Raw genomic sequence first — 24,426 nt, forward strand, 5'->3', positions numbered from 1 at the left:
TTCACAAATTTGTTCTCATTTTTATTTTTCTTTCTACAACTGAAAAATAATGTCCCTTTTTGTCCCAAACAAAATCACTTGACACAACATACATTCACGGATACAAGAGAATATTAAAAATCAAATAAAACCAGTCTACATCCTCCATGTGAAAGGACCAGGCAACACCCAGCTGGGAATTCTGGTTTTGGTGAAGACTGGTAGAAGGCGCCATCCCATTGGTTTCCTATATTTTCCAGGAATTTCATTGGCAGTCATGGCTCTGCTTATTCCACAGAATGAAATACCTGAAGATCAAAATTTCAGCTCTGCTGGTGGAAGATTTTCTGCTGTTTTGGTGGTACCTGGGTGCTTAAAGGAACTTGTACTGACAGAACGATGGAGGATGCCATTGCTGATGGTTGTAGCCTTGCTCACTCCGGCATTCAAGAGAAACTGTCACTTTGTCATTTCCATGCAAAGTGACAGTAGCTACTGCTAGCCCCACCTCTTCAGTAAATTATACTAACTGACCTGAGGCTGAAGTCCACCCTGGGTAAGTTCTGGTGCCAGATGGTGTTGGGAGCCAACCAGGGTGGATGACTTTACTTACCAATCAGATAAGGTGACTGGCATGCTCCTCCAGAACCCAAAACCCCACTCCGGTAAAGCAAAGAAATGCTCTGAGAGAAGAGGGGGCGGCGTGGGGGTCTTAGAAAACACGCCTATGAATAGGCAAAATTATAGTGTCACTTCAATCCACTGGCCTGGAACAAATCCAGGGATCAGGTTAGTCTGGCCTTGAATACTTGTTCCAGATCAGTGACTTAGAAAGTACTGTATTTTGAGCTCCATAAGACGCACTTAACACCACCCACCCCCCCCGACAAGAAAAAAATGGGGAAAATGTCTGTGCATCTTATGGAGTGGCCGGCTAGGTATAGCTTCCCCCCGCCTGGTATACCTCCCCCTGCCGCCATGTTAAAATACCAGAAAAAAAAAAAGTGAAACCCTGCACCTAATCCAACTAAAATGTTAAAAATGACCCTTTAAAGTGAAACTCCATCCAATTATTTATTTTTGGATAGAGCGGTAAAGTGTTAGAGCCCCAGTTAGGTATTAATTGTGGCTTGGTAGGAGATCTCCCCTCACTTCAGGTGTTCCCTGACAATACACTCGGGGTTCCATGCAGCACGCCAGACTTGGTTATAACTGTAAAGAAGGCAAAAAGGGAAGTTCAGCTCACAGAAAGCGTCTATGTCACTGCTGGGAGGGGAAGCTGAGTTACTGCTGAAACAACAGCTTGAAGTGCTTTTACTGTACACTCTGAAGTTGAATTACTCCGCAGTGCCTACATGGGTCAGTCAGGGCTTGCTTTAAAGTTAATGTATTAAATATGTAAACACTTGAATTCCTATAGCAGCCAACGTAAAGGACAACGTCGCCTCTAATTCCTCCAACAATGTCCAGGCTTTCTTGTCTTCATACTGCGCATGTGTGCTGCGGTCCCATTTATTATTATGGGTAATGTTGTACTCGTGGCAGCCACACTGGTCCCTCAGTGTACAGTCTACCCATAGGACTGAATGGGGTCCAGGGGTATGAAGAGAAGCCAGCCAAGACCAGGTCAATCTTGCTGGATTGGGAAGTATTATTCCAGCTGGGCTGCTCTCAGGGCGGGTGGGCAGATTTACTGAACTTAACCACTTCCCGTCCGGCTCATGTATATAAACGGCCAGATGGAAGCATTGCAGGAGCAGGTGGCCATTTATAAATGTGCACCGCGCAGCACCGCAATCCGGAACACCGATCGCTGTACGGGACACCTCTCTGTGAGGTCCCGATCATGTGATCACTAATTGGCCAATCAGTGATCACATGCAGAGTAGTAAGCAAGATGTCACTTGCTGACATCATTGCTTACTACGTGTGAAATCTGTGAATGATCACAGAGGTCACATGGTGCAATGCTATTCACAACAGCCTTGTACCCATGTGACAAGCTGTGACCAATCACAGTTCTTACAGTATTTCTCAATGGCTGCAAGAATGCAGCCAGAGAGGAGAAATTATTGCTTTTACAGCCTTTATGGGTGTAAAAGCAATCAGTGTAAAAGGAAAGAAAAAAAATCTTCATCACCTCCCCCCAAGTAGTACAGTGTCACTATGGTGACACTGTACTGCTAGGGTGACCATATGTTAATATAAAAAAAGTCAATTTTTTTTGCAAAATTATAATTTTTGGTTATAATTGTCTGTTTTTTTGTTTTTAAGTAATTTGGTTTTGTTTTTTTTTACTAAAAAGAAAGCTGAATACATTTTGGCCAAGATTTCTAAAGAAAGATTATTTATTTGCAAAATTTTATAAGAAAAATTTTTTTTTTTCCCCAAAATGTTTGGACTTTTTCATTTATATAGCAAAAATAAAAATCCCAGTGGTGAATAAATACCACCAAAATAAAGCTTTATCTGTCTCAAAAAAATTCATATGGGTACAGTGTTGCATGACCGCGCAATTGTCATTCAAAGTGTGACAGTGCTGAAAGCTGAAAATTGGCCTGGGCAGGAAGGGGGTAAAATTACGTTTTCCTTTAAAGTGTAACTGTGGTCAGCTATAGGTCTTCAAGTTAATACAGATTTAAAAAAAACCCAAAAACTTCAAAACAAGTTTGGGGAGACAGCAGCCAACCTTCCAGTCTGAGCAGAAGAACCAGGAGGAAACCCATTTAAACAAGAAGAGAACGTATAAACTGTATGCAATTAGTGCCCCCCCCCCCCCGATAAAACCTGAACCCTTGGACCCCCGGAGCTGCAAAGCAAGAGTGTCAACCAATTAGCCCCCCATTTTGGCTTAGATTAACTCTTGCTGCACCTCAACAGGAAAACATAAATTGCTTCTTACTGGCCAAAGAACAGTCCTTTAGACAAAGCTTACTCAGACCCTCGATTCTTTTTTTCAATTTGCTGCAAATACAGCCAATGTATGGAGCTTACCGTAAATGGAACAGTTTCAAAATTATAATTACAATGTACAGGGGTTGGACAAAAATATGGAAACACTACTCGATTTGCAGGTGTGAAAGGGATGACATGTTGGGCGGTGAAAGCGGGAGTGTTATGACATTCTTTTGCTTCCACTGTGTGATGAGACACCTAGCTAACAGGTGGGAAGTGTCCCTTTCTTCATTCCCTGATAGCAATACGGAGTCATGTCAGAGCTTACTAAGCGTCAGAGGGTGAATTGTTGGTGCCGCTTAGCTGGTGACTGAAGTTGCCAATTTATTTGCCGTGTCGCGAGGTCCAGTATCGAAGGTTATGGCGGCGTACAAGTTTCTGGGAAACGTCATCTGATAAGCATAAGCGCGGTGGACATGGTCACCTGACCGAAAGAGACGAAAGGACAGTGTGCAGGATTGTGACCCAGAATAAGAACACAACTGCTGCAAAAGTGAGTGCAGAGCTCAATCTCAGTCTTCCAAAGCTCGTGTCCACAAAGACTGTGCGGAGGGAACTCCACAAGCAAAACATTCACAGGCGAGCTGCGATTGCCAAACCACTAGTGACCAATATTAATGCTCAGAAGAGGAGAGAGTAGTGCAACACCCATAAATCGTGAACGATCAATGGAAGACTAATATTGTCCAAAGAATTGAGCTTCACACTGTTCCCAACCTCCGGGCGTGTCTAGGTGTGGTGAACACCGTCTCAAACTTACCACCAGGACTGTCATGTGCCAACGGGAAAGTATGGCGGCGGCGCAATCATGGTTTGGGCAGCCATATCTTGGTATTCTGTAGCCCCCATCAACACCTTGACAGGTAGAGTCACCGCCAGTGACTATGTACAAATTTTGGTTGACCATTTGCACCCCATGGTGTAGACAATGTTTCCCAAAGACTGATTTGCAGAATTATCAACTTGGTAAATGTTGCACACAGTTGGTGTTGTCAAATCATGCTTTGATGAACATACAGACAAAGTCTTGCATCTTCCTTGGGTGCCAGTGTCACTGGACCTCAGTATCATAGAACCACTATGATCAATTCGGAGGACAGGGTTCGGGCTCGTATTCCAAGTCTGGCATCTCTGCGTAAACTGGAACAATGGTTTGCATGAAGAGTGGAATCAGTTTCCATTATCCACCATCCACCATCCATTATTCCCAGGAGAATTCAAGCCGCCTTTGATGTCAAAAAGTGGTTCAACGCCATATTGGGTAACAATTATCCACCATCCATTATTCCCAGGAGAATTCAGGCCATCTTTGATGTCAAAGGTGGTTCAACGCCATATTGGGTAACAATTATCCACCATCCATTATTCCCAGGAGAATTCAGGCCATCTTTGATGTCAAAGGTGGTTCAACACCATATTGGATAATGATTTCATTCTTTTACCAGGTGTTTCCATAATATTGTCCAACCCCTGTATGCTCCTGGTATGGTGGTCAAGCCTAAAACACAACTGACCAGGAAACTGCACACAGAAGGCCAGGTAGTGCTAAAACGTGAGCCACACACATTAAAAGGTATATAGTCTGCACCAGATATACAAGGGATAGTGCCTCTGTCAGGTATTCATTGCTGTCTGTATACCCTTTTGGTGAGTTTTTCCCTCAAAATCTGTGAGGACGGAACATGACGAGAAATCTCTCCAGAGGGGACCCAGACACCAACAAACACATTGCTAGTAGTGAAGTATTAGAATGACTGACCATGTTTTTATTCTGTTCCTGTCCTGATGTTAACCGCACCAACAGGAAGTTCAGTAAAATATCCCCACTGGGGTCACAAACAGAAATAAAGACCTGACAGCTCAAGACATCGATCAGATTCCTAAATCCGCTCCTGAAACTGACACCACAGTTTGACTTACATGAGATATGCAACAGTTGCTCAATAGTCACAATACTCCACAGACATAACGGTTACAAAATATACAGAGAATTATATGGCTGCAGTATCCGAAGTGTGTTAACTCGTCTCTTGGATTCACAGGTAACAGGACATTCCTGTCTAGGTGAACGCTGCCGTTCTGTCCTAGAGAACGGTCTTACATCGATTGTTGAAGAGCTGCTTTAGGACCGTGGTATCGGCGAGTGTAGAGACGTCGCCCAGGTCATGGTCGTCTTTGGCAATTTTCCGTAATACTCGCCGCATTATTTTACCTGGATACAGAAAACATAAAAGGAAATTAAAAGCAGTTCTCAACTCTAACTAAAAAATTAAAAGTCAACAGCTACAAATTCTGTAGCTGCTGACTTCCAGGATACTTATCTGTCCATGGATCCAGCGCCATCCTCACCCAGGCTAGTTCTTTACTAGTCTATAGGGTCCTAGTGCTGACGTCTTCACGTGGTCGTAAAGGTTTTTCATCTTCATGTATTCTATGCATGAAGGTTAAATACCTTCTGTGTCTTGTTCCCCCCCGTAATACCAGAGTCCCCTCTCAATCCAGCGATGTGCACGGGAGTCTCGGCTGTCCCGGGGTTTCCTTTGCCTCATTGGCTGCAACACAGCAACAAGATCCATTGGCTACTACTCCTGTCAATCACAGCCATTGAGGAGAGAGTGGGGGGTGTCTTATAGATGCAAAGAGTGGGGCTCAGGAGCGAGCACACTCCTGTGCCCCCATAGCAAGCCGCTTGCTATTAGGGGCACTGGTCAAGGGGGAGGAGACAGGGGCTCAGGCAGAGACCAGAGAAGAGGAGGATTGGGGCTGCTCTGTGCAAAACCACTGCACAGAGTCGGTAAAAACCTTTAATATCCACTTAAGTGGGGGCACCACCACACTGTGCTTTGTAAATGGTCCTGCAGTATTTTGGGACCTGCGACTTGTCCCAGAAGAATGCTGGAAGGGAAGGGGAGGGGAGAGGAGAACTTCCAAGCGGGAGGGAGGGAAGTGGGAGACGGTACCTGTCAAAATTAGGTAGCCGTACCCCCCCCATGCCTTAAAGTGGAGCTTCCCCTTTAGAGTGAAATCAGAACTTCAGGGAGATTTAAGAGGCACAAATTTAATGCAGCTCTGTACTCCATACCACCTGAATTGAATCTGGTTTCATTCTTGACGTTTTGTCTCAAATGACTTCATCAAGGACTTCCCTTGATAAAGTCAATATGAAGAAACCATGTCAGCTGGTGCTTCATAGGTTGTTTTTTTTTTTTTTGTGCTCTGCTGTAATGTTTTAAATAAATATAAAAAATAGAAAAGGATACTGCTGTGCTTATGGAATATACTGTGTCTACTAATACCCTATGTTACAGCAGTCCTAAATTGTGAACTGAATACACACAAAACACACAAAACTATCATATAGACTGCGCATACAAAAAGTGACATGCAAAAAAAACCCTGTTTTTAAATATAATAACCGTAATTAAAACGTAGGATGCTGTGCAGACAGCTGACATCCTCCTTATCCAATGGATGATGTCATTGGTTGTCAGGACGCCGGCGGCTAGACGGTCGTAATGGTGCACAATGAAAACCTGTGGCTTTGTGTAACTAAAAGGCGGGCTTGTTCCACCCGCTGGCTTGTATACAAGTTTTGGGCAATTTTTAGACATTTTGCCAAGGCACCCCTGAAGAAACCTCAAGGCACCCCAGGGTGCCTGGGCATCCTGGTTGAGAAAGGCTGTTCTAACCTGTCCAATATCTAACTCCCTGAAAAAACATATGAGATTGTTTCATATCTAAGACCACTTTACCATGACAGTTTGCTGTCAACATGAAATGATTGGATTTTACTCTTGTTACAGTAAATTTCACAATCTTCTAAAGTTGCAGCAGTATGTGTCAAAAAAAAGTATGTCTAGACTACTACTGCATTTCAGTTAGTAAAGGAAGTGTTTGTTTCACCTTTACAAGTCCAAAGTGAGCAAATGTATTGCAGTAGGTGAATGGGAAAACAAACTGTGATCCCTTGTGTTCAAAATAATAGAAGGATTTTGAGCTTTAGTCACTTTTTTTCAACACACTGCTAATAGCTTTTATTTCCATCCACACAAATGCATTGGGAACATGACACATTCTATTCCAAATCAAAACATGAAGAAAAATACATCAAATTTGTGTTGTTCCTCTAAAGAAAATGGAAGAAAAGTGAATATTAGACGGTTAAAAAAAAAAAAAAAAAAAAAAAAAAAAAAAAAAATCGCAGTGTTTGTATTCTTCTTTACAAACTCAAACATTCACTATATAAACTGAGAAATGTTTGAAGATTTTGCTTTCCTTTGAATGACTTCATGAATATTTGGTTGTAGTCGCACTGTTTCTGAGAACTGCTGTACATCTGTGTTGCATGGAGTCACCCAACTTCTGGCCCCTGTGATCAGGTATTCCAGCCCAGGATGATTGGACCACATTCCACAGTTCTTCTCTATTTCTTGGTTTTGCCTCAGAAACGGCATTTTTGATGTCACCCCACAAGTTTTCTATTGGATTAAGATCCGGGGATTGGGCTGGCCACTCCATAACGTCCATCTTGTTGGTCTGGAACCAAGATGTTGCATGTTTACTGGTGTGTTTGGGGTCGTTGTCTTGTTGGAACACCCATTTCAAGGGCATTTCCTCTTCAGCATAGGGCAGCATGACCTCTTCAAGTATTCTGATGTATTCCATGATCCCTGGTATGCGATAAATAGGCCCAACACCGTAGTATGAGAAACATCCCCATATCATGATGCTTGCACCACCATGCTTCACGGTCTTCACAGTGTACTGTGGCTTGAATTCAGTGTTTGGGGGTCGTCTGACAAACTGTCTCTGCCCACTAGACCCAAAAAGAACAATCTTACTTCCATCAGTCCACAAAATGTTGCGCCATTTCTCTTCAGGCCAGTCAATGTGCTCTTTGGCAGATTGTAACCTCTTCAGCACACGTCTTTTTTCCAACAGTGGGACTTTGCGGGGACTTCTTGCAGATAGCTTGGCTTCACATAGGCGTCTTCTAATTGTAACAGTCCTCACAGGGAACGTCACACCTTCTTTCATCTTCCTGGAGCTGATTGTTGGCTGAGTCCGCCCCATTTTGGATATTCTTCTATCCATTCCAATGGTAGTTTTTCGCTTTCTTCCACATCTTTCAGGTTTTGGTTGCCATTTTAAAGCATTTGGGATCATTTTAGCTGAGCCAGCCGATCATTTTCTGCACTTCTTTATATGTTTTCCCCTCTCCAATCAACTTTTTAATCAAGGTACGCCGTTCTTCTGAACAATGTCTGGAACAGCCCATTTTCCTCTGAATTTCAGAGAGAAATGCACTGTAACCAGCATGTACAACATTTGCTGCCTTCCTTCCCTAAATAAGGGCAATAATTGCCACCTGTTTTTCAAAGAATGAATGACCTCACTAATAGAACTCCACACTGCTATTATATTGAACATGCCCCTTTCAATGAGTGATTCAATGACACAGAATCAGCAGCATGCATGTCATGACTGTTGGGTCTGTTGGATTTCTATTACTCTACTACACCGGCTAGGAAATTATTTTCCATGTAGAAATATCATTTCCACCAAAAACAGCGATTGATCAGGTTAGTGATGTCTGACTGCTAATATTTTGAAAACAACTGTGTGTGTGCATATATATATATATATGTATGTAATGTACCTATTTTTTCTCACCTGAGCGTGTCTTGGGCAATCCAGGTGCATTCTGTATATAATCTGGAGTGGCGATTGGTCCAATCTTTTCTCTCACTAAGACAGAAATACACCAGAAAACGTAAAAGTGACATTTGGATAGACAGCACTTTATAAGCACAATATCAGTTTTGGGATATTATACGGACAAACCTCTCCTTTGCCTGGCTTTTTGGGGGTCTTCGATCTATCCCATTTTGAAGTTGGGAAGGAAGGGAACTTATCAGGTGAGACAAAAGCAACAAATACAGTACTTTAAAAAAAAGACAAGCTCCTGCAAGTTCCTTTATAAATGCTTAAGTGGTTGTAAACCTCAGACATGAAATATGAACAAAGCATATCCCTCTATAGTGAGTACTTGTCTCAATGAAGAGCACTAAGTGTCATTTCTGTCTGCTGCTTTGTTCCTCTGCTGTCAGCATGAATCACTTCTGAAATGTTTTCCTGACACCAAGAGAGGAAAATGGTGACTGAAGGACCTCCAGCAGATTGACAGCCTCAGCTCTGTTTCCTGTGAGCTGTGTTGAGGGGGGTGTGTCTCTTTAATCCAATCAGCTCTCAGAGCTCTCCTCACTGAGCTCTGCAGTGTGTAACTTCTTTTCTCCATCTGCTTTTGAACTCTCAGACTTTTAAATTCAGGACATGGACGGCCCAAACTGGCACGCACAGGGAGCTTATACACCCATATGTATTTAGGTTTTGTGCTGCTCTAGGCAACACGAAAATCGGACACCCCTCCCTGGCAGAGAGCCTCACACTGACCAAGACCAGACCCCCCCGCCACCCTGTGGAGAGAGCCTGACCGTGATCAACAACACCCCTGCCACCCCCCACCCAAGAGAGCCTTCCACGAGCACTCACCCCCCCACGGCGACAGAGCAAAAGAACCTCACCTTCACAGCTCTGGACATCCCCAGGAATGACAGTTGGGCTCTGAATACACCATCAAGCAGCCCATCTCAGATCCCACCTGGTCCCCATGCCACATATGTCCCTTCTTCCAGGAGGGCAGTGGTGCCCCCCTAAAAAAATGCCGCCCTAGGCAAATGCCTTGTTGTAAATACGCCCCTGATCCACACCCCTCACATTTAATCTAAAGTGAGAGCCTGAGCAGCCAATAGAAGTTCGCACTCTCGCGGTTTCTTTTTTTTTGGCCACTTTTTGTTCGTAGGGATCTCAGAGATCTGGAACCGACTCTGCCCCTCCCTCTGCTGCATTCCCCAAAAAGGTAAAATGAATTTAAAAAAAATCCAGCAGCAAAAGTGAGACTTCTTTGTAAAGGCCTCAGCAGGCGGGCAGAGCTGGGAACCCAGAAGTAGTAATTTTACCGCCAGAGGCCAATGTGCCAGCAGATGACACCCAACTACTTTTATGCATCATAACCACAATATCGGTTTTTGATGGATTGCCTCTTTAAAGCCAGTAGAAGACTGAGAAGTGACCAAGTCTTTGTATCAACAACATACCAACAAAGAGCAACAAAGAGCAAGAGACTCCACTCCCATCAAAGTCAGTCCAGAAAGAGCATTACCTAGTTTCTTCAACTGATCCGTCAGTGTGCCGGTGAACTCGTGTCCATCCCGCAGAGTGACAAAGCAGTAGAGGCATTCCCCTTTCACCGGATGTGGATGACTCACGGCGGCAGCCTCGGCTACAGATGAGTGTTCAACAAGAGCGGATTCCACCTCCGCCGTGCTCAGCAAGTGACCTGGAGAGCAAGAAATGGAAGAAGAAACTAATTATTCATCCTAATGGGCAGCGCAGTGGCGAAATGGTTAGCACTTCCACCTGGCAGTACTAGGGACGTTGGTTTGAATCCCAACCACGGCACCACCTGCCTGAGGTTTGCATGTTCTCCCTGTGCCTGCGTGGGTTTCCTCCGGGTACTCCGGTTTCCTCCCACACTCCAAAGATATGCTGGTAAGTTCATTCGCTCCTGTCTAAATTGTCCCTAGTATGTGTATGTATGAATGTGAGTTAGGGACCATAGACTGTACACACCTTGAGGGTTAGGGACTGATGTGAGTGTACAATATATATGTAAAGCACGGAGTAAATTGACGACACTATATAATCCTAGATTGTAAGCTCCCAGGATCAGGGCCCTCCTATCCCTCTTGTATTGAACTGTATTGTTGCTGTATTGTCTCCCGTTATATTGTAAAGTGCTGAGCAAACTGTTGGCACCATATAAATCCTGTATAATAAATCATATAAGTACCTGAACTAAATAAAAAGAGGAAAAAATAATCTGCACCGCAGTCCAGTGTGAACGAGACCTAGTGCCAGTTCACACCACATGCAGTCCAGTGCATTTTTTTCTGCATCAAAAAACACATTGATAGTAGGTTACATGGTTTCCAATGGCTCGTTCACACCAGTGCAGTCAGTTCCAGGGAGTTCCAGACAAAAAAAAAAGTAGAACAGGCTTAATTTTTTTTTCTACACTGAACGTGGTAAAACGCATTAAAAAATGCACCGGAACGCACCAAAAAATGCACTGAACCGCACATGTCCGTATTTAAGTTGAAGAAAAATGGGCAGCACAGTGGCTAAATGGTTAGCACTTCTGCCTGGCAGTACTGGGGTCCTTGGTTTGAATCCCAACCACGGCACCACCTGTTTGGAGTTTGCATGCTCTCCCTGTGCCTGCGTGGGTTTCCTCCGGGTACTCCAGTTTCCTCCCACACCCCAAAGACATGCTGGTAGGTGAATTGGCTCCTGTCTAAACTGGCCCTAGTATGTGTATGTATGAATGTGAGTTAGGGACCTTAGATTGTACACCCCTTGAGTGTTAGGGACCTTAGATTGTACACCCCTTGAGGGTTAGGGACTGATGTGAACGTACAATTTACGCGCTGCACAAATTGATGGAGCTATGTAAGTACCTGAAATAAATAAAATAAATAAATAAACCTATATATTCCTTTACTGCAATCCTTGAAAATAGCAGTGTCTGTGATTTGCCTTGTTACCTCTAACGGATTTACAGCAAGCCACTAGAGGTAAAACCTACATTTCTACATAGGAAGTACAATAATTAACATTTGAAACAAACTGCTTTTAAAATACATGAAAAAGAATTATATTCAAATTATTAATTCAGAAAGAAGCTACAATAACAATTCAAAATGTACGCTAAAACAAAACCCTCTTAGGCTACTTTCACGCTGATCCACAGCAAAAACGTGTTTGAGGTGCTTTTTTTTTTTTGTTTTACAGCACGTGACTCAAAAACTGCACCAGAAATGCAACGTGGTGCATTTATTGTGTGTTTTTGCTGCGTTCTCCATTGATTTCTATGCGGAGGTGCATTTTTGGTGAGTTTTTTACCGCACCAAGCAGCTGAGTTAAAAAAAAAAAAAACGCAACAGACCTGCAACGGACCAGTGTAAAGAGTTCCATGGTCACACATTTTTCTTCTGCTTTTTTTTTTTTTTTTTTTTTTAACGCAAAAGGCAGAATAAAAACAGATCAGTGTGAAAGCAGACATCATTTTTCCTTGATAATAACTCAATCTTACCGGAAACATTTAGCATATCATCTATCCGCCCAGTAATCCAATAGTAGCCATCTTTGTCTCTTCTGCAGCCTGAAAAAAAACATTAAAAGAAGAATGACTGTACATTAAAAAAAAAATGCCAGTTAACCCCTCGCCCTCCAGAAGATTCCCCCCCCCCCCCTTCCTGACCAGGCCATTTTTTGCGTTATGGCACTACGTTACTTTAACTGAAAATTGCGCGGTCATGCAACGCTGCACCCAAATGAAATTTACATCCTTAACCCCACCGTCCCCCCTTCCCTCTGAATTGAGCTTTCTTTCGGTGGTATTTGTTCGTCTGTGCAGTTATTTTTTGCACAAAAAAAATTTTTTTTTAGAAAATAAACCAAGATTTTTGACATTTTGCTATTAAACATGTCAAGTAAAAAAACTTAAAAAAATCAAAATTTCTAAATAAATTTAGGCCAAAATGTATTCTGCTCCATGTCTTTGCTAAAAAAAAAAAAATAATAATCCCAATACGTGTAAATTAATTGGTTTACATGAAAGTTATAGCGTCAACAAATGGCGGTCTCTCTCTCTCTCTCTATATATCTATCTCTCTATATATCTCTCTACATTTTCTGATTTTTAATAATAAAGGCTAAGGATAATGAACTGGGCTGGTGTGCCCTCTGTTTGTGTATGATTGCAGTTTGTCCTGACTACCCCAGACTTGAGAGGGCAGCAAAGCCGGGCATTTCCATTTGAGTCAAGATTGGAACAAGGAATGAGTGCCTTACATATTAAAGAAGTACAGCCAAAGTTCGCTCTGCACTCCTGCGACCTGTTTTCAGCTGGGGGGGGGGGGAGAACAGACAGCAATGACTGATAGTCACCAATGTCTGCTGAGGGCGGCTGTGAGAACTCAGTGATCAGCGGTCATGTGATCGCTGAATTCTCACACTTAGCTCGGGTTCACACTGATGCGGTACAGTATTCTCAGCGTTTTCAATGCGAATTCCGCACTGCATCAGAATCACATCCCGTTCATGCGAACCGCTGCGGGTGTGTATGTTACATTAACAACTCCCCGAAAGCGGTCCGCAAAACACGGTGTGATGTGAAGAATCAGATCCCATAGGTGGGAATACCCATGCGATCCGATTCTAGTGCTGACACAAAAAAGGGTCCTGTACGTTTTTGGTGCGGGCGCAGTGCGAATACAGCCATACAAAATGTACGGCTCCGATCGCACCGCACACAAATCGCATGTGATTTGCACAGGAATGCGGTGCGGATCCTGTGCGAATCACATGCAATATACTGCACCGCACATGTGTGAACCCGGGCTCAGAGCCGGCGGTGGACAGATGCAGCATCCACCTAGGTAGGTATAACTGGCCAAAAAGAAAAAAAACCTTACTTCTCTTTTAAGAGCCACATTTAAGCGCAGGAGATGTTTTGTGTTGCATAGGACAAAACCTGAAGTACAAATACCCACATAAGAGGCACAAATGGCTACATGGAAAAGACTCACCATCGCCGGTCACATAATATCCTGGAAATTTCTTGAAGTAGGTGGTCTCAAATCTTTCATGGTTCCCATACACTGTGCGCATTAATGCAGGCCAGGGCTGTTTAAATACCTTTAATAGGAACAGGTAAGAGAACATTAAAGGTAAACTCTGCACAAATAAAATATACACCAAAATATACACCATCAGTATTCAAATACAGTCAGTATAGTACTTGTTAATATTGCTTCAATTATCAGATTTATCTGCATGTTGACTTCCCACAATCCCTTGCACACCAGAGATCGGACTGGGAGAGGGAATGTCAGCACCATGAGCCAATCACGCTCTGTCATACTGCCCAAAAAGGTAATGTTTACACATGTCAGACACTAAAACGGATGGAGGAGTATAGGACAGCTTACGGAAGGAGGAGTATAAGGACAGCTTACGGAAGGAGGAGTATAGGACAGCTTAGAGAAGGAGGAGTATAGGACAGCTTAGAGAAGGAGGAGTATAAGGGCAGCTTACGGAAGGAGGAGTAGAAGGACAGCTTACGGAAGGAGGAGTATAAGGGCAGCTTACGGAAGGAGGAGTATAGGACAGCTTAGAGAAGGAGGAGTAGAAGGACAGCTTACAGAAGGAGGAGTATAAGGGCAGCTTACGGAAGGAGGAGTATAAGGACAGCTTACGGAAGGAGGAGTATAAGGACAGCTTACGGAAGGAGGAGTATAAGGACAGCTTAGAGAAGGAGGAGTATAGGACAGTTTAGAGAAGGAGGAGTATAGGACAGCTTAGAGAAGGAGGAGTATAGGACAGCTTACGGAAGGAGGAGTATAGGACAGCTTAGAGAAGGAGGAATAGAAGGACAGCTTAGAGAAGGAGGAATAGAAGGACAGCTTACAGAAGGAGGAGTACAAGGGCAGCTTACGGAAGGAGGAGTATAGGACAGCTTAGAGAAGGAGGAGTAGAAGGGCAGCTCACGGAAGGAGGAGTACAAGGGCAGCTCACGGAAGGAGGAGTACAAGGGCAGCTTACAGAAGGAGGAGTACAAGGGCAGCTCACGGAAGGAGGAGTACAAGGGCAGCTTACGGAAGGAGGAATAGAAGGACAGCTTACAGAAGGAGGAGTACAAGGGCAGCTTACGGAAGGAGGAGTACAAGGGCAGCTTACGGAAGGAGGAGTACAAGGGCAGCTTACGGAAGGAGGAGTACAAGGGCAGCTTACGGAAGGAGGAGTACAAGGGCAGCTTACGGAAAGAGGAATATAGGACAGCTTAGAGAAGGAGGAGTAGAAGGACAGCTTACAGAAGGAGGAGTACAAGGGCAGCTCACGGAAGGAGGAGTACAAGGGCAGCTCACGGAAGGAGGAGTACAAGGGCAGCTTACGGAAGGAGGAGTATAAGGGCAGCTCAGGGAAGGTATAATTAATAATACTCGTGAGCCAAAATGTGATACTCCCCTAGTGCAATAAATAGTTTAACAAACAAAAATATATATCAAATTATGGTGCATCAACACTTTACACAATACTCATTATCTGTGCAAATCATACGCTAAATAGAAAATTAATATATATCTACAAATATATATATACATGTCACGCTCCAAAGTATACATATAAACTCATATATTAGTGATCATATGAATATTCACGTGAAAAAATTAAAAGTGCTTCAAACCAGTGCACCTTGTGATGCTATTGCAAAAATAATATTAATCCAATACTCATAAATAGTCCTCTTTATGCTCTTATAACTTTTAAGTGACAAATAGGGTGATTCGTGCCACACTCCCCGTGCTCTATAGATAGGTGTGCGCTCACCTCCTTCTGTAAGCTGTCCTATACTCCTCCTTCCGTAAGCTAAGAGTATCATAGAGTATCAAGAGATAAGAGTATCATAGAGCTCTATGATACTCATTCCTCCCAGCATCCAGGAGCCTCAGCTGAGAGGAAGATATACCATCCAAATCATTTCTACCCATCCATTGAGGCTAAAATGTGGAAGGAGGAATAAGGGAGACCTCTGGTGGCAGAAATAAGGCAATCCACAGCATGGATGGAAACACGTATTTAATGTGAAGATCCCTACCCTGTCCTGATAAGGACAAAAAGTGTTTTTAGCCTTTTTGGCTAATTAAGGAGGTGAGCGCACACCTATCTATAGAGCACGGGGAGTGTGGCATGAATCACCCTATTTGTCACTGAAAAGTTATAAGAGTATAAAGAGGACTATTTATGAGTATTGGATTAATATTATTTTTGCAATAGCATCACAAGGTGCACTGGTTTGAAGCACTTTTAATTTTTTCACGTGAATATTCATATGATCACTAATATATGAGTTTATATGTATACTTTGGAGCGCGACACGTATATATATATTTGTAGATATATATTAATTTTTTATTTAGCTCAGGGAAGGTGGAGTAGAAGGACAGCTCACGGAAGGAGGAGTATAGGACAGCTCACGGAAGGAGGAGTAGAAGGACAGCTCACGGAAGGAGGAGTAGAAGGACAGCTCACGGAAGGAGGAGTAGAAGGACAGCTCACGGAAGGAGGAGTAGAAGGACAGCTCACGGAAGGAGGAGTAGAAGGACAGCTCACGGAAGGAGGAGTAGAAGGACAGCTCACGGAAGGAGGAGTAGAAGGACAGCTCACGGAAGGAGGAGTAGAAGGACAGCTCACGGAAGGAGGAGTAGAAGGACAGCTCACGGAAGGAGGAGTAGAAGGACAGCTCACGGAAGGAGGAGTAGAAGGACAGCTCACGGAAGGAGGAGTAGAAGGACAGCTCACGGAAGGAGGAGTATAGGACAGCTCACGGAAGGAGGAGTATAGGACAGCTCACGGAAGGAGGAGTAGAAGGACAGCTCACGGAAGGAGGAGTAGAAGGACAGCTCACGGAAGGAGGAGTAGAAGGACAGCTCAGGGAAGGAGGAGTAGAAGGACAGCTCACGGAAGGAGGAGTAGAAGGACAGCTCACGGAAGGAGGAGTAGAAGGACAGCTCACGGAAGGAGGAGTATAGGACAGCTCACGGAAGGAGGAGTAGAAGGACAGCTCACGGAAGGAGGAGTATAGGACAGCTCACGGAAGGAGGAGTAGAAGGACAGCTCACGGAAGGAGGAGTAGAAGGACAGCTCACGGAAGGAGGAGTAGAAGGACAGCTCACGGAAGGAGGAGTAGAAGGACAGCTCACGGAAGGAGGAGTAGAAGGACAGCTCACGGAAGGAGGAGTAGAAGGACAGCTCACGGAAGGAGGAGTAGAAGCAGCTCACGGAAGGAGGAGTAGAAGGACAGCTCACGGAAGGAGGAGTAGAAGGACAGCTCACGGAAGGAGAAGTATAAGATACCAATCCGTGCATATCAACAGTCAAAAATATGAATATAACACACAAGCGATACATTGAGTCAGATTGGTGAAATAGGACAGACATGTGCAAAGGTCATACATGGGGAGTATCCACATCAAACAAAACCATAGCCCCAGGTTCTACGGCCCTAGAGGAAAGGGTTGCATGGTGCGGGAACACATTCCAGACTATACTCAAAAGAGGTACAAGTATTGGAGGAAATGATCATCTGATAAAAATATGCTGGGAAGGAAGGAAAGGAGAGAAAAAAGGAAAACGAGTAAGGCGCAGAAGAGAAGAATGAGGGGGATCAGGAATGGCATACTCGCTCCATCATGGCTACACCAGAAAGGGGTCAGCACCACCGGCAACTCGGGTGGAATTCGGAAGAGTAGCGGAACATGGTCCAAGGGGTCCAGATAGAAGAGAATAGATCCATTTTCTCCAATTCCTGCGCCAACAGGCGTTCAAGGTCATGTATAGAGTCCAGTTCATTACCCATTCCACTAGGGAGGGCACAGAAGTGGTTTTCCAGTGGCGAAGGATAACTGCCCTGGCGCACTTCTAATTTTGACTGGCTCTCCAAGTTAACCACCTCCCGTCCGGCCGGAAGGTGGCATTGCAGGGCCGGGTGGCCGTTTATAAACGGCCTCCACACCCAGTTTGTGCTCGCTTCACGATCCGGTGCCCGCTGTGTCCGATCATCGGACGGGACCTCTCTGTGAGGTCCCGATCATGTGATCACTGATTGGCCAATCAGTGATCACATGCAGAGTAGTAAGCAAGATGTCACTTCTGACATCATTGCTTACTACGTGTGAAATCTGTGAATGATCACAGAGGTCACATGGTACAGGGCTATTCACAACAGCCTTGTACCATGTGACAAGCTGTGATCAATCACAGCTCACACAGTAGTTCTCAATGGCTGCAAGAATGCAACCAGAGAGAAGGAGAAATTATTGATTTTACAGCCTTTATGGGTGTAAAAGCAATCAGTGTAAAAAGAAAAAAAAAATCTCCATCACCCCCCAGAAGTAGTAGTGTCACCATGGTGACACTGTACTGCTAGGGTGACAGTATGTAAAAAAAAAAAAAAAGTTTAAAAATTATAATTTTTGGTTATAAACTAATTTGGGTTATTTTTTTTTTACTAAAAAGATAATGGAATAAATTTTAGCCAAGATTTATGATGAAATATTATTTATTTGCAAGATTTTATAAGAAAAAACACTTTTTTTTTTAATTTTTGGACAATTTCATTTACATAGTAAAAACAATAAAAATCCCAGTGGTGAATAAATACCACCAAAATAAAGCTTTATCTGTCTCAAAAAAATGCTAAAAAAGTCATATGGGCACAGTGTTGCATGACCGCGCAATTGTCATTCAAAGTGTGATAGCGCTGAAAATTGGCCTGGACAGGAAGGGGGTGAAAGTGTCCAGACATGAAGTGGTTAAAATACATGATCAACTACCCGTGGCACTTTATTAGTAGATACAACAGTGCCTGCTTTGTGGAACCTTTCTGCTTACCAGATAACCTTCAGCTTCTCCTTCAAGCTCCTCGCCAGCCTCGTCCAAGATGGCAGGAACAACGCCAAAAAACGGGAACGTCTTCAACACAAAAAGAGACCTTTGAAATACATAAAACTATCAAAAACACCACACCTCATTCTCTAGTGTGTGAAAGGGCCTCAACAACTTTTTTTTTTTATTTCCTACAATTACATTACATTTTCAATGGGATTTAAGTCTGGGCTCTGACAAGGACATTCCCCTTTTTCTCCTACAACCACTGGGGGGCTCATGTTTGCTCTGTGGTTTGGCTCGTTGTCATATTGGAAGGTGAACCTTCTTCCCATTGGCAGCTTTCTGGCAGAGGGCAGCAGATTTTCCTCCAGAATGTGACGGTATTTTTCCCCATCCATGTTTCCTTCTATCCTGACAAATGCTCCAGTCCCTAATGCAGAGAAACCCCCCATAACAGGATATTCCCCCTCCATGCCTTACTGTAGGAATGGTGGGATTTGGATGGTGAGTTGGATTGGATTTCCGCCAGACATATCGTTTACAATTGAATGATTTGTCCTCAACACTAGTCTCCTCTGACCAGAACACCTTTTTCCATGCGGCCTCAGAATCTTCAGGGAGCGTTTTGGCAAAGCTCAGTGGTGACTGCATGTGGCCTTTCTTGAGGAGCGGCTTTTTTCTTGCAACCTTCCCATACAAGTCACATTTGTGGAGGATTTGTGATATTGGTGTCAGATGCACACAATGACCACTCTTTGTCATCAGTTCCTGACACGGTTTCAGAGCTTCTTTAGGCCTCTTGGTAGCCTCCCTGACCAGTTCCCTCCTGGCTCTTTCATCCAGTTTGGAGCGACGTCCTGATCCAGGGAGGGTCTGTGTTGTACCAAAAACCTTCCACTTCTTAATCATAGACTTCACTCTGCTTCTAGGCATTGAGAAAGCCTTTGAAATTTTTTTTGTATCCATCCCCTGACTTGTGCCTGTCCACAATTTTGTCCCGGAGATCTTTTGACAGTGCCTTGCCACCCATAGTTGATTGTTTGCTTCAGATGAACTACCAGGGACTGAAATGCTCCAGGAAAGCTCTTTTCATGCTCACCTTATCAAAATGACCAAGTTTACAAGTCATATTCGGCGGGGGGGGGGGGGGGGGAGAATCCTTGGATGTTATAAGCTGGACATACATACTAAATACAGCGGGATAAAACAAACAATGTGTCTGTTTTTATTTCAGGCTGCAAAAGCAACAAAATGTAATTCTAAAGCAGGGGTGGGGATTCTTTACTGTGTGCGTGTGTGTATATATATATATTTTTTTTTTGTGTAAATATATATTTCAATTAAAAAAAAAATATATATATATATATACATTTTTATATTTATATATAGCTAAAAAAAATTATTTAAAAAAAAAAAAAAAAAAAAAATATATATAATTTTTTTTTTTTTTTTTTTTTTAAATAATTTTTTTTAGCTATATATAAATATAAAAATGTATATATATATATATATTTTTTTTTTAATTGAAATATATATTTACACAAAAAAAAAATATATATATATACACACACTTTTTTATTTATATATAGCTATAAATTTTATTTAAAAAAAAGAAAAATTTATATATATATATATATATATATATATATATATATATATATATATATATATATAAAAGAGAGATTAGCTTTATGTGAACACATTCTTCTGGATGTGTGTCCATGTAATGTCCATCGGAGCAGCCATATTTACTCATGACATATTCTCACACAAAGTCCAGAGAGGGTCTGTTTAGTTGACAACACTTGAGACACCCATAATTTTCCTAGTTGTCAGAGATCATGTGATATAGGCCGTCTAGTCTTTAGGTCACATGAAGGGGCATTTTTTAAATTCATGGAAACAAAGAGACATGTTCTTACTCAAAGTATTAATGCGATTTGATTTTGAAGTGACTGACTGAACCACATTTGAACTTGAAGGTAATACTTACAGCTGAACCAGGCTTTGCTACCGTGGCCCCCGGAATCGGAGTTAATACGTGACCTCCCTGTCGAAAATAGACAAATAAACCCAACTTAGAAAATACTCAATATGGGTCATCCTGTCCTATCCCATACACGGATTCCAAAATGGGGTGCCTCAGGACTGTCCATAATTTTAAAGGGTGCCTTAATTGAAAAAAAGGTTGAGAAACACTGGTCTAGAAAGTATGGAGACCACTGGCCTTGGAGGTTGCAGCGGAAATGGGAGCGGGTACCTGTCAAAATAAAGTACCTGCTCCCCAAAGGTGATAATTCCTCATGGGGAGTGGGGGACCAGTCCTTGAAGTGGAAGGTTCCCTTTTGGTTGGAGCTCCGCTTTAAGAATGTAGTAATAATTGTGCCCAATAAAAAAAAAAAAAAAAAAAAAAAAAAGGAGAACTAGGAGTAAATTAGGATGTCTAAATATTCTGTAAATCAAACCAAGTTTATAAGGCACAAGGTACTGTATATACTCGAGTATAAGCCGACCCGAATATAAGCCGAGATACCTAATTTTACCACAAAAAACTGGGAAAAACTATTGACTCGAGTATAAGCCGAGGGTGGGAAATGAGGCACCTACTAGTCAATGTAAAAAATTGGTGTCAGTGGGAGGAATAGTGCCCCATCGTTGGTATCACTGGGAGGAATAGTGCCCCATCGTTGGTGTCAGTGGGAGGAATAATGCCCCATCATTAGTATCAGTGGTAGGAATAGTGCCCCATCGTTGGTGTCAGTGGGAGGAATAGTGCCCCATCATTGGTGTCAGTGGCAGGAATAGTGCCCCATCATTGGTATCAGTGGGAGGAATAGTGCCCCATCATTGGTATCACTGGGAGGAATAGTGCCCCATCATTGGTGTCAGTGGGAGGAATAGTGCCCCATCATTGGTGTCAGTGGGAGGAATAATGCCCCATCATTAGTATCAGTGACACCAATGATGCGGCACTATTCCTCCCACTGACACCAATGACACTTGCTGACTCCTGTTGCAGTATGGTACTGCTGCAGCCAGCATATGTGGTTGCAGCAGCACCTCTGCACTGCACACTTACCGGCTTTTCCCTCACTCGATTTTCGCGGGTCCACTCGGCTCCGCCTCCTCGCCCGTGATTGGCCGCCTGTGTACCTTTCCTGAGCTACAGTTCTGGCAGCCAATCACCGGTGAGGAGGCGGAGCCGAGCGGCAGGAGTGAGGGAGTGGCCGGAGTGACGGAAGGAGCAGCGCTTCCTGGATGGATCATCGTGGGAGCCAGGTAAGAGACAGCAGCCCTCTGCCCACCCCTGTACGCGCCCCCCTTGACGGAGCCTCGTGCCCCCCCTGGGGGGCGCGCCCCACTATCTGCAGATGTTGACTCGAGTATAAGCCGAGGGGGCCGTTTTTCAGCACAAAAAATGTGCTGAAAAACTCGGCTTATACTCGAGTATATACGGTAATACTCTCAGATACTCAGATTCAAAATACTATATTAATCCCGAAGGGATCAGATACTTGTGATCAAATACTACTCCTGATCCATTCCACAGCTAAAACCTTCCTACTGAACCCGGCTTCTTACCGTCTCCGTCTGCCAAAATGTATCCACAATCGGACACCTCTTGTCTCCAACGACGTTGTAATACCAAAGCCATGCTTCAGGGTTAATTGGCTCCCCGACTGTTCCTAAAACCTTCAGAGACTTCCTGCTATACCTGCCAAGAGTCATAAAAATAAAAATGAATTCTTGGAGCCAGAAGATAAAAGCAAATAAAAGAAAAACACTCTTAACCACTTCCTGTCCGGCCGCTGTATATAAATGGCCGGACAGTGGCAGTGCAGGGGCGGGTTTCCATTCATAAACGGCGCCTGCCATTTTGGATTCTGCACGCTCCCTGGGAACACCGATCGTTGTGCAGGACCTCTGTGTGAGGTCCCGATTATGTGATCACTGATTGGCCAATCAGTGATCACATGAATAGGAGTAAGAAAGATGTCACTTCTGATATCATTGCTTACTACGTGTGAAATCTGTGAATGATCAAAGGTCACATGGTACAAGGCTATTCACAACAGCCTTGTACCATATGACAAGCTGTGACCAATCACAACTCTCACAGTATTTCTCAATGGCTGCAAGAATGCAGCCATAGAGAAGCAGAAATGATTGCTTTTGCAGCCTTTATGGGTGTACAGGCAGTCCCCGAGTTAAGTACATTCGGCTTACGTAATACTCATACTTACGTACACTTCCCTCGGGACCGGAAGTCAAGCTGTCAGCATTCTTGTGCAGCAAGCTGATAAGAGACTAGCTGATAAGAGACATCAGAGAGACATAAGAGACAGAGACATCCATTGCTCGTTACTTGTGGGGCTAGCAGTGTCTGCCCACTATCTCCAAAGTGATTTAAGACTGTCTGTCTGCACCTCCGGGGAGAGGAAAGGAGAGGCTGTCAGGCTGCTCACTGAAGTGATCCTCCGTCTGTGCAGGGGGGAGGGGGCAGCGTGTGCTGTGTAAAGGAGAGCAGAGTTCTCTCATACAGTACATTACAGTACAGTGTATTTTTACCCTGCAATAATGCCTCCAAAGCAAAAAGCTGATGCAAGTGCTGGCACAGCAAAGAAAAGAAAAACAATCTCCTTGGAAGATAAAGTAGAAATAATAAAGAGATCAGAGAGTGGTGAAAAATCATCATCCATTTGCAAAGCATATGGTTATGCTCCGTCAACAATTTCAACAATTTTAAAAGATAAGAGTAGAATAATGGAGCATGTAAAATGCTACATCCCAACCAATGCTACAATTATTACCAAGCAACGCAGTGGTTTAATCATCAAGATGGAAAGGATGCTGACCATTTGGATAGAAGACCAAAATCAGCATAATATACCTATCAGTCTTGCTTTAGTACAAGAAAAAGCTCGGAGCATTTTCAATGATTTAAAAGCTGCTCATACATCAAGTGAAAGTGATTGCAATGAAGAATTTGTTGCTAGTAGGGGTTGGTTTGATCGCTTTAAAAAAAGAGCAAATTTGCATAATATTAAAGTTCAAGGTGAAGCAGCTAGTGCTGATTCGAAAAAAAGAAAAGCTCTGTACAAACCTCCCTTGATGCCTACTTTACAAAATTGACCCCAGCAGCAAAATCAAGCTCTGCATTACATTTGGATGTCGGAGACACTGTTGCTGCCCAATCCTCTCCAACATGCCATCCTCTGCCAAGATAGTTTAAAGTTGTACTCTACACTGTACAAGAGTTTACAGTATAATATTTGAATGTTGAATTTGATGTTTAAACATTTACATGCACATAAAAGTTAAATATGTTAAGGCAAACATGTGTCCAAGCTGCAGTTCTTATGCAAAACACCAGTTTAGAGCCTCTTGAGGTTTTACTGCTTTCTGTAACCTTATTACAAAAACGTAATCTAATATCCTGTCGTTTGGTTAGTAGTTAGTGCTTATAAAAGTGCCTGATTCAACTTATGAACAAATTCGACTTATGAACAAACCTACAGTCCCTATCTTGTACGTAACCCGGGGACTGCCTGTAATAGCAATCAGTGTGTAAGAAGAAAAAAAAAAAAAAAATCATCACCTCCCACAAGGTAGGGTGACAGTATGTTAAAAAAAACAAACAAATAATAATATAATAAAATAAAAATGTAAAAAATTAAAAAACAAAAAACCCCCACAAGAAAAAAAAAAACACAAAAAAACCCACAACCCCCCCCCCCAAAAAAAAACAAAAATAAAAAAAAAAAAACTTAGCAACCCCAACCTAAATTTACTTTAGAGATTGCTCTCAAACTCAGCATGTATGTACATAGAAGCACACTGGAGAGGCTCCTATCTGTATATTACAGAAGCCTTTGTATTAGTTTAGTATATGGAGAAACAGCAAAAAGGTTCTTTGTA

General features: G+C 43.1%; 1 protein-coding gene across 3 annotated transcripts in view; it reads right to left on the reverse strand.

Moving 5' to 3' along the window:
• The window catches only part of ACSS2 (acyl-CoA synthetase short chain family member 2), a 97,808-nt gene that overhangs the window by 36,226 nt on the left and 37,156 nt on the right, over nt 1-24,426 (reverse strand). For 2 of the 3 annotated variants that reach the window (XM_089689629.1, XM_089689631.1), the window contains 8 exons: nt 22,090-22,222; nt 20,501-20,557; nt 18,511-18,591; nt 13,647-13,755; nt 12,149-12,217; nt 10,157-10,333; nt 8,608-8,682; nt 1-5,146 (listed from right to left, as the gene is read on the reverse strand). In XM_089689629.1, the coding sequence (XP_089545755.1) occupies nt 5,019-5,146; nt 8,608-8,682; nt 10,157-10,333; nt 12,149-12,217; nt 13,647-13,755; nt 18,511-18,591; nt 20,501-20,557; nt 22,090-22,222 (829 nt within the window). In that variant the 3' untranslated portion in view covers nt 1-5,018. The remainder of the gene's footprint in view (nt 5,147-8,607; nt 8,683-10,156; nt 10,334-12,148; nt 12,218-13,646; nt 13,756-18,510; nt 18,592-20,500; nt 20,558-22,089; nt 22,223-24,426) is intronic. The other variant, XM_089689630.1, reaches the window with a different exon arrangement.

Source organism: Staurois parvus, unplaced genomic scaffold (assembly GCF_062004578.1).
Source record: "Staurois parvus isolate SC_StPar_1 unplaced genomic scaffold, SC_StPar_1.0 ptg000487l, whole genome shotgun sequence".
Lineage (NCBI taxonomy): Eukaryota > Metazoa > Chordata > Amphibia > Anura > Ranidae > Staurois > Staurois parvus.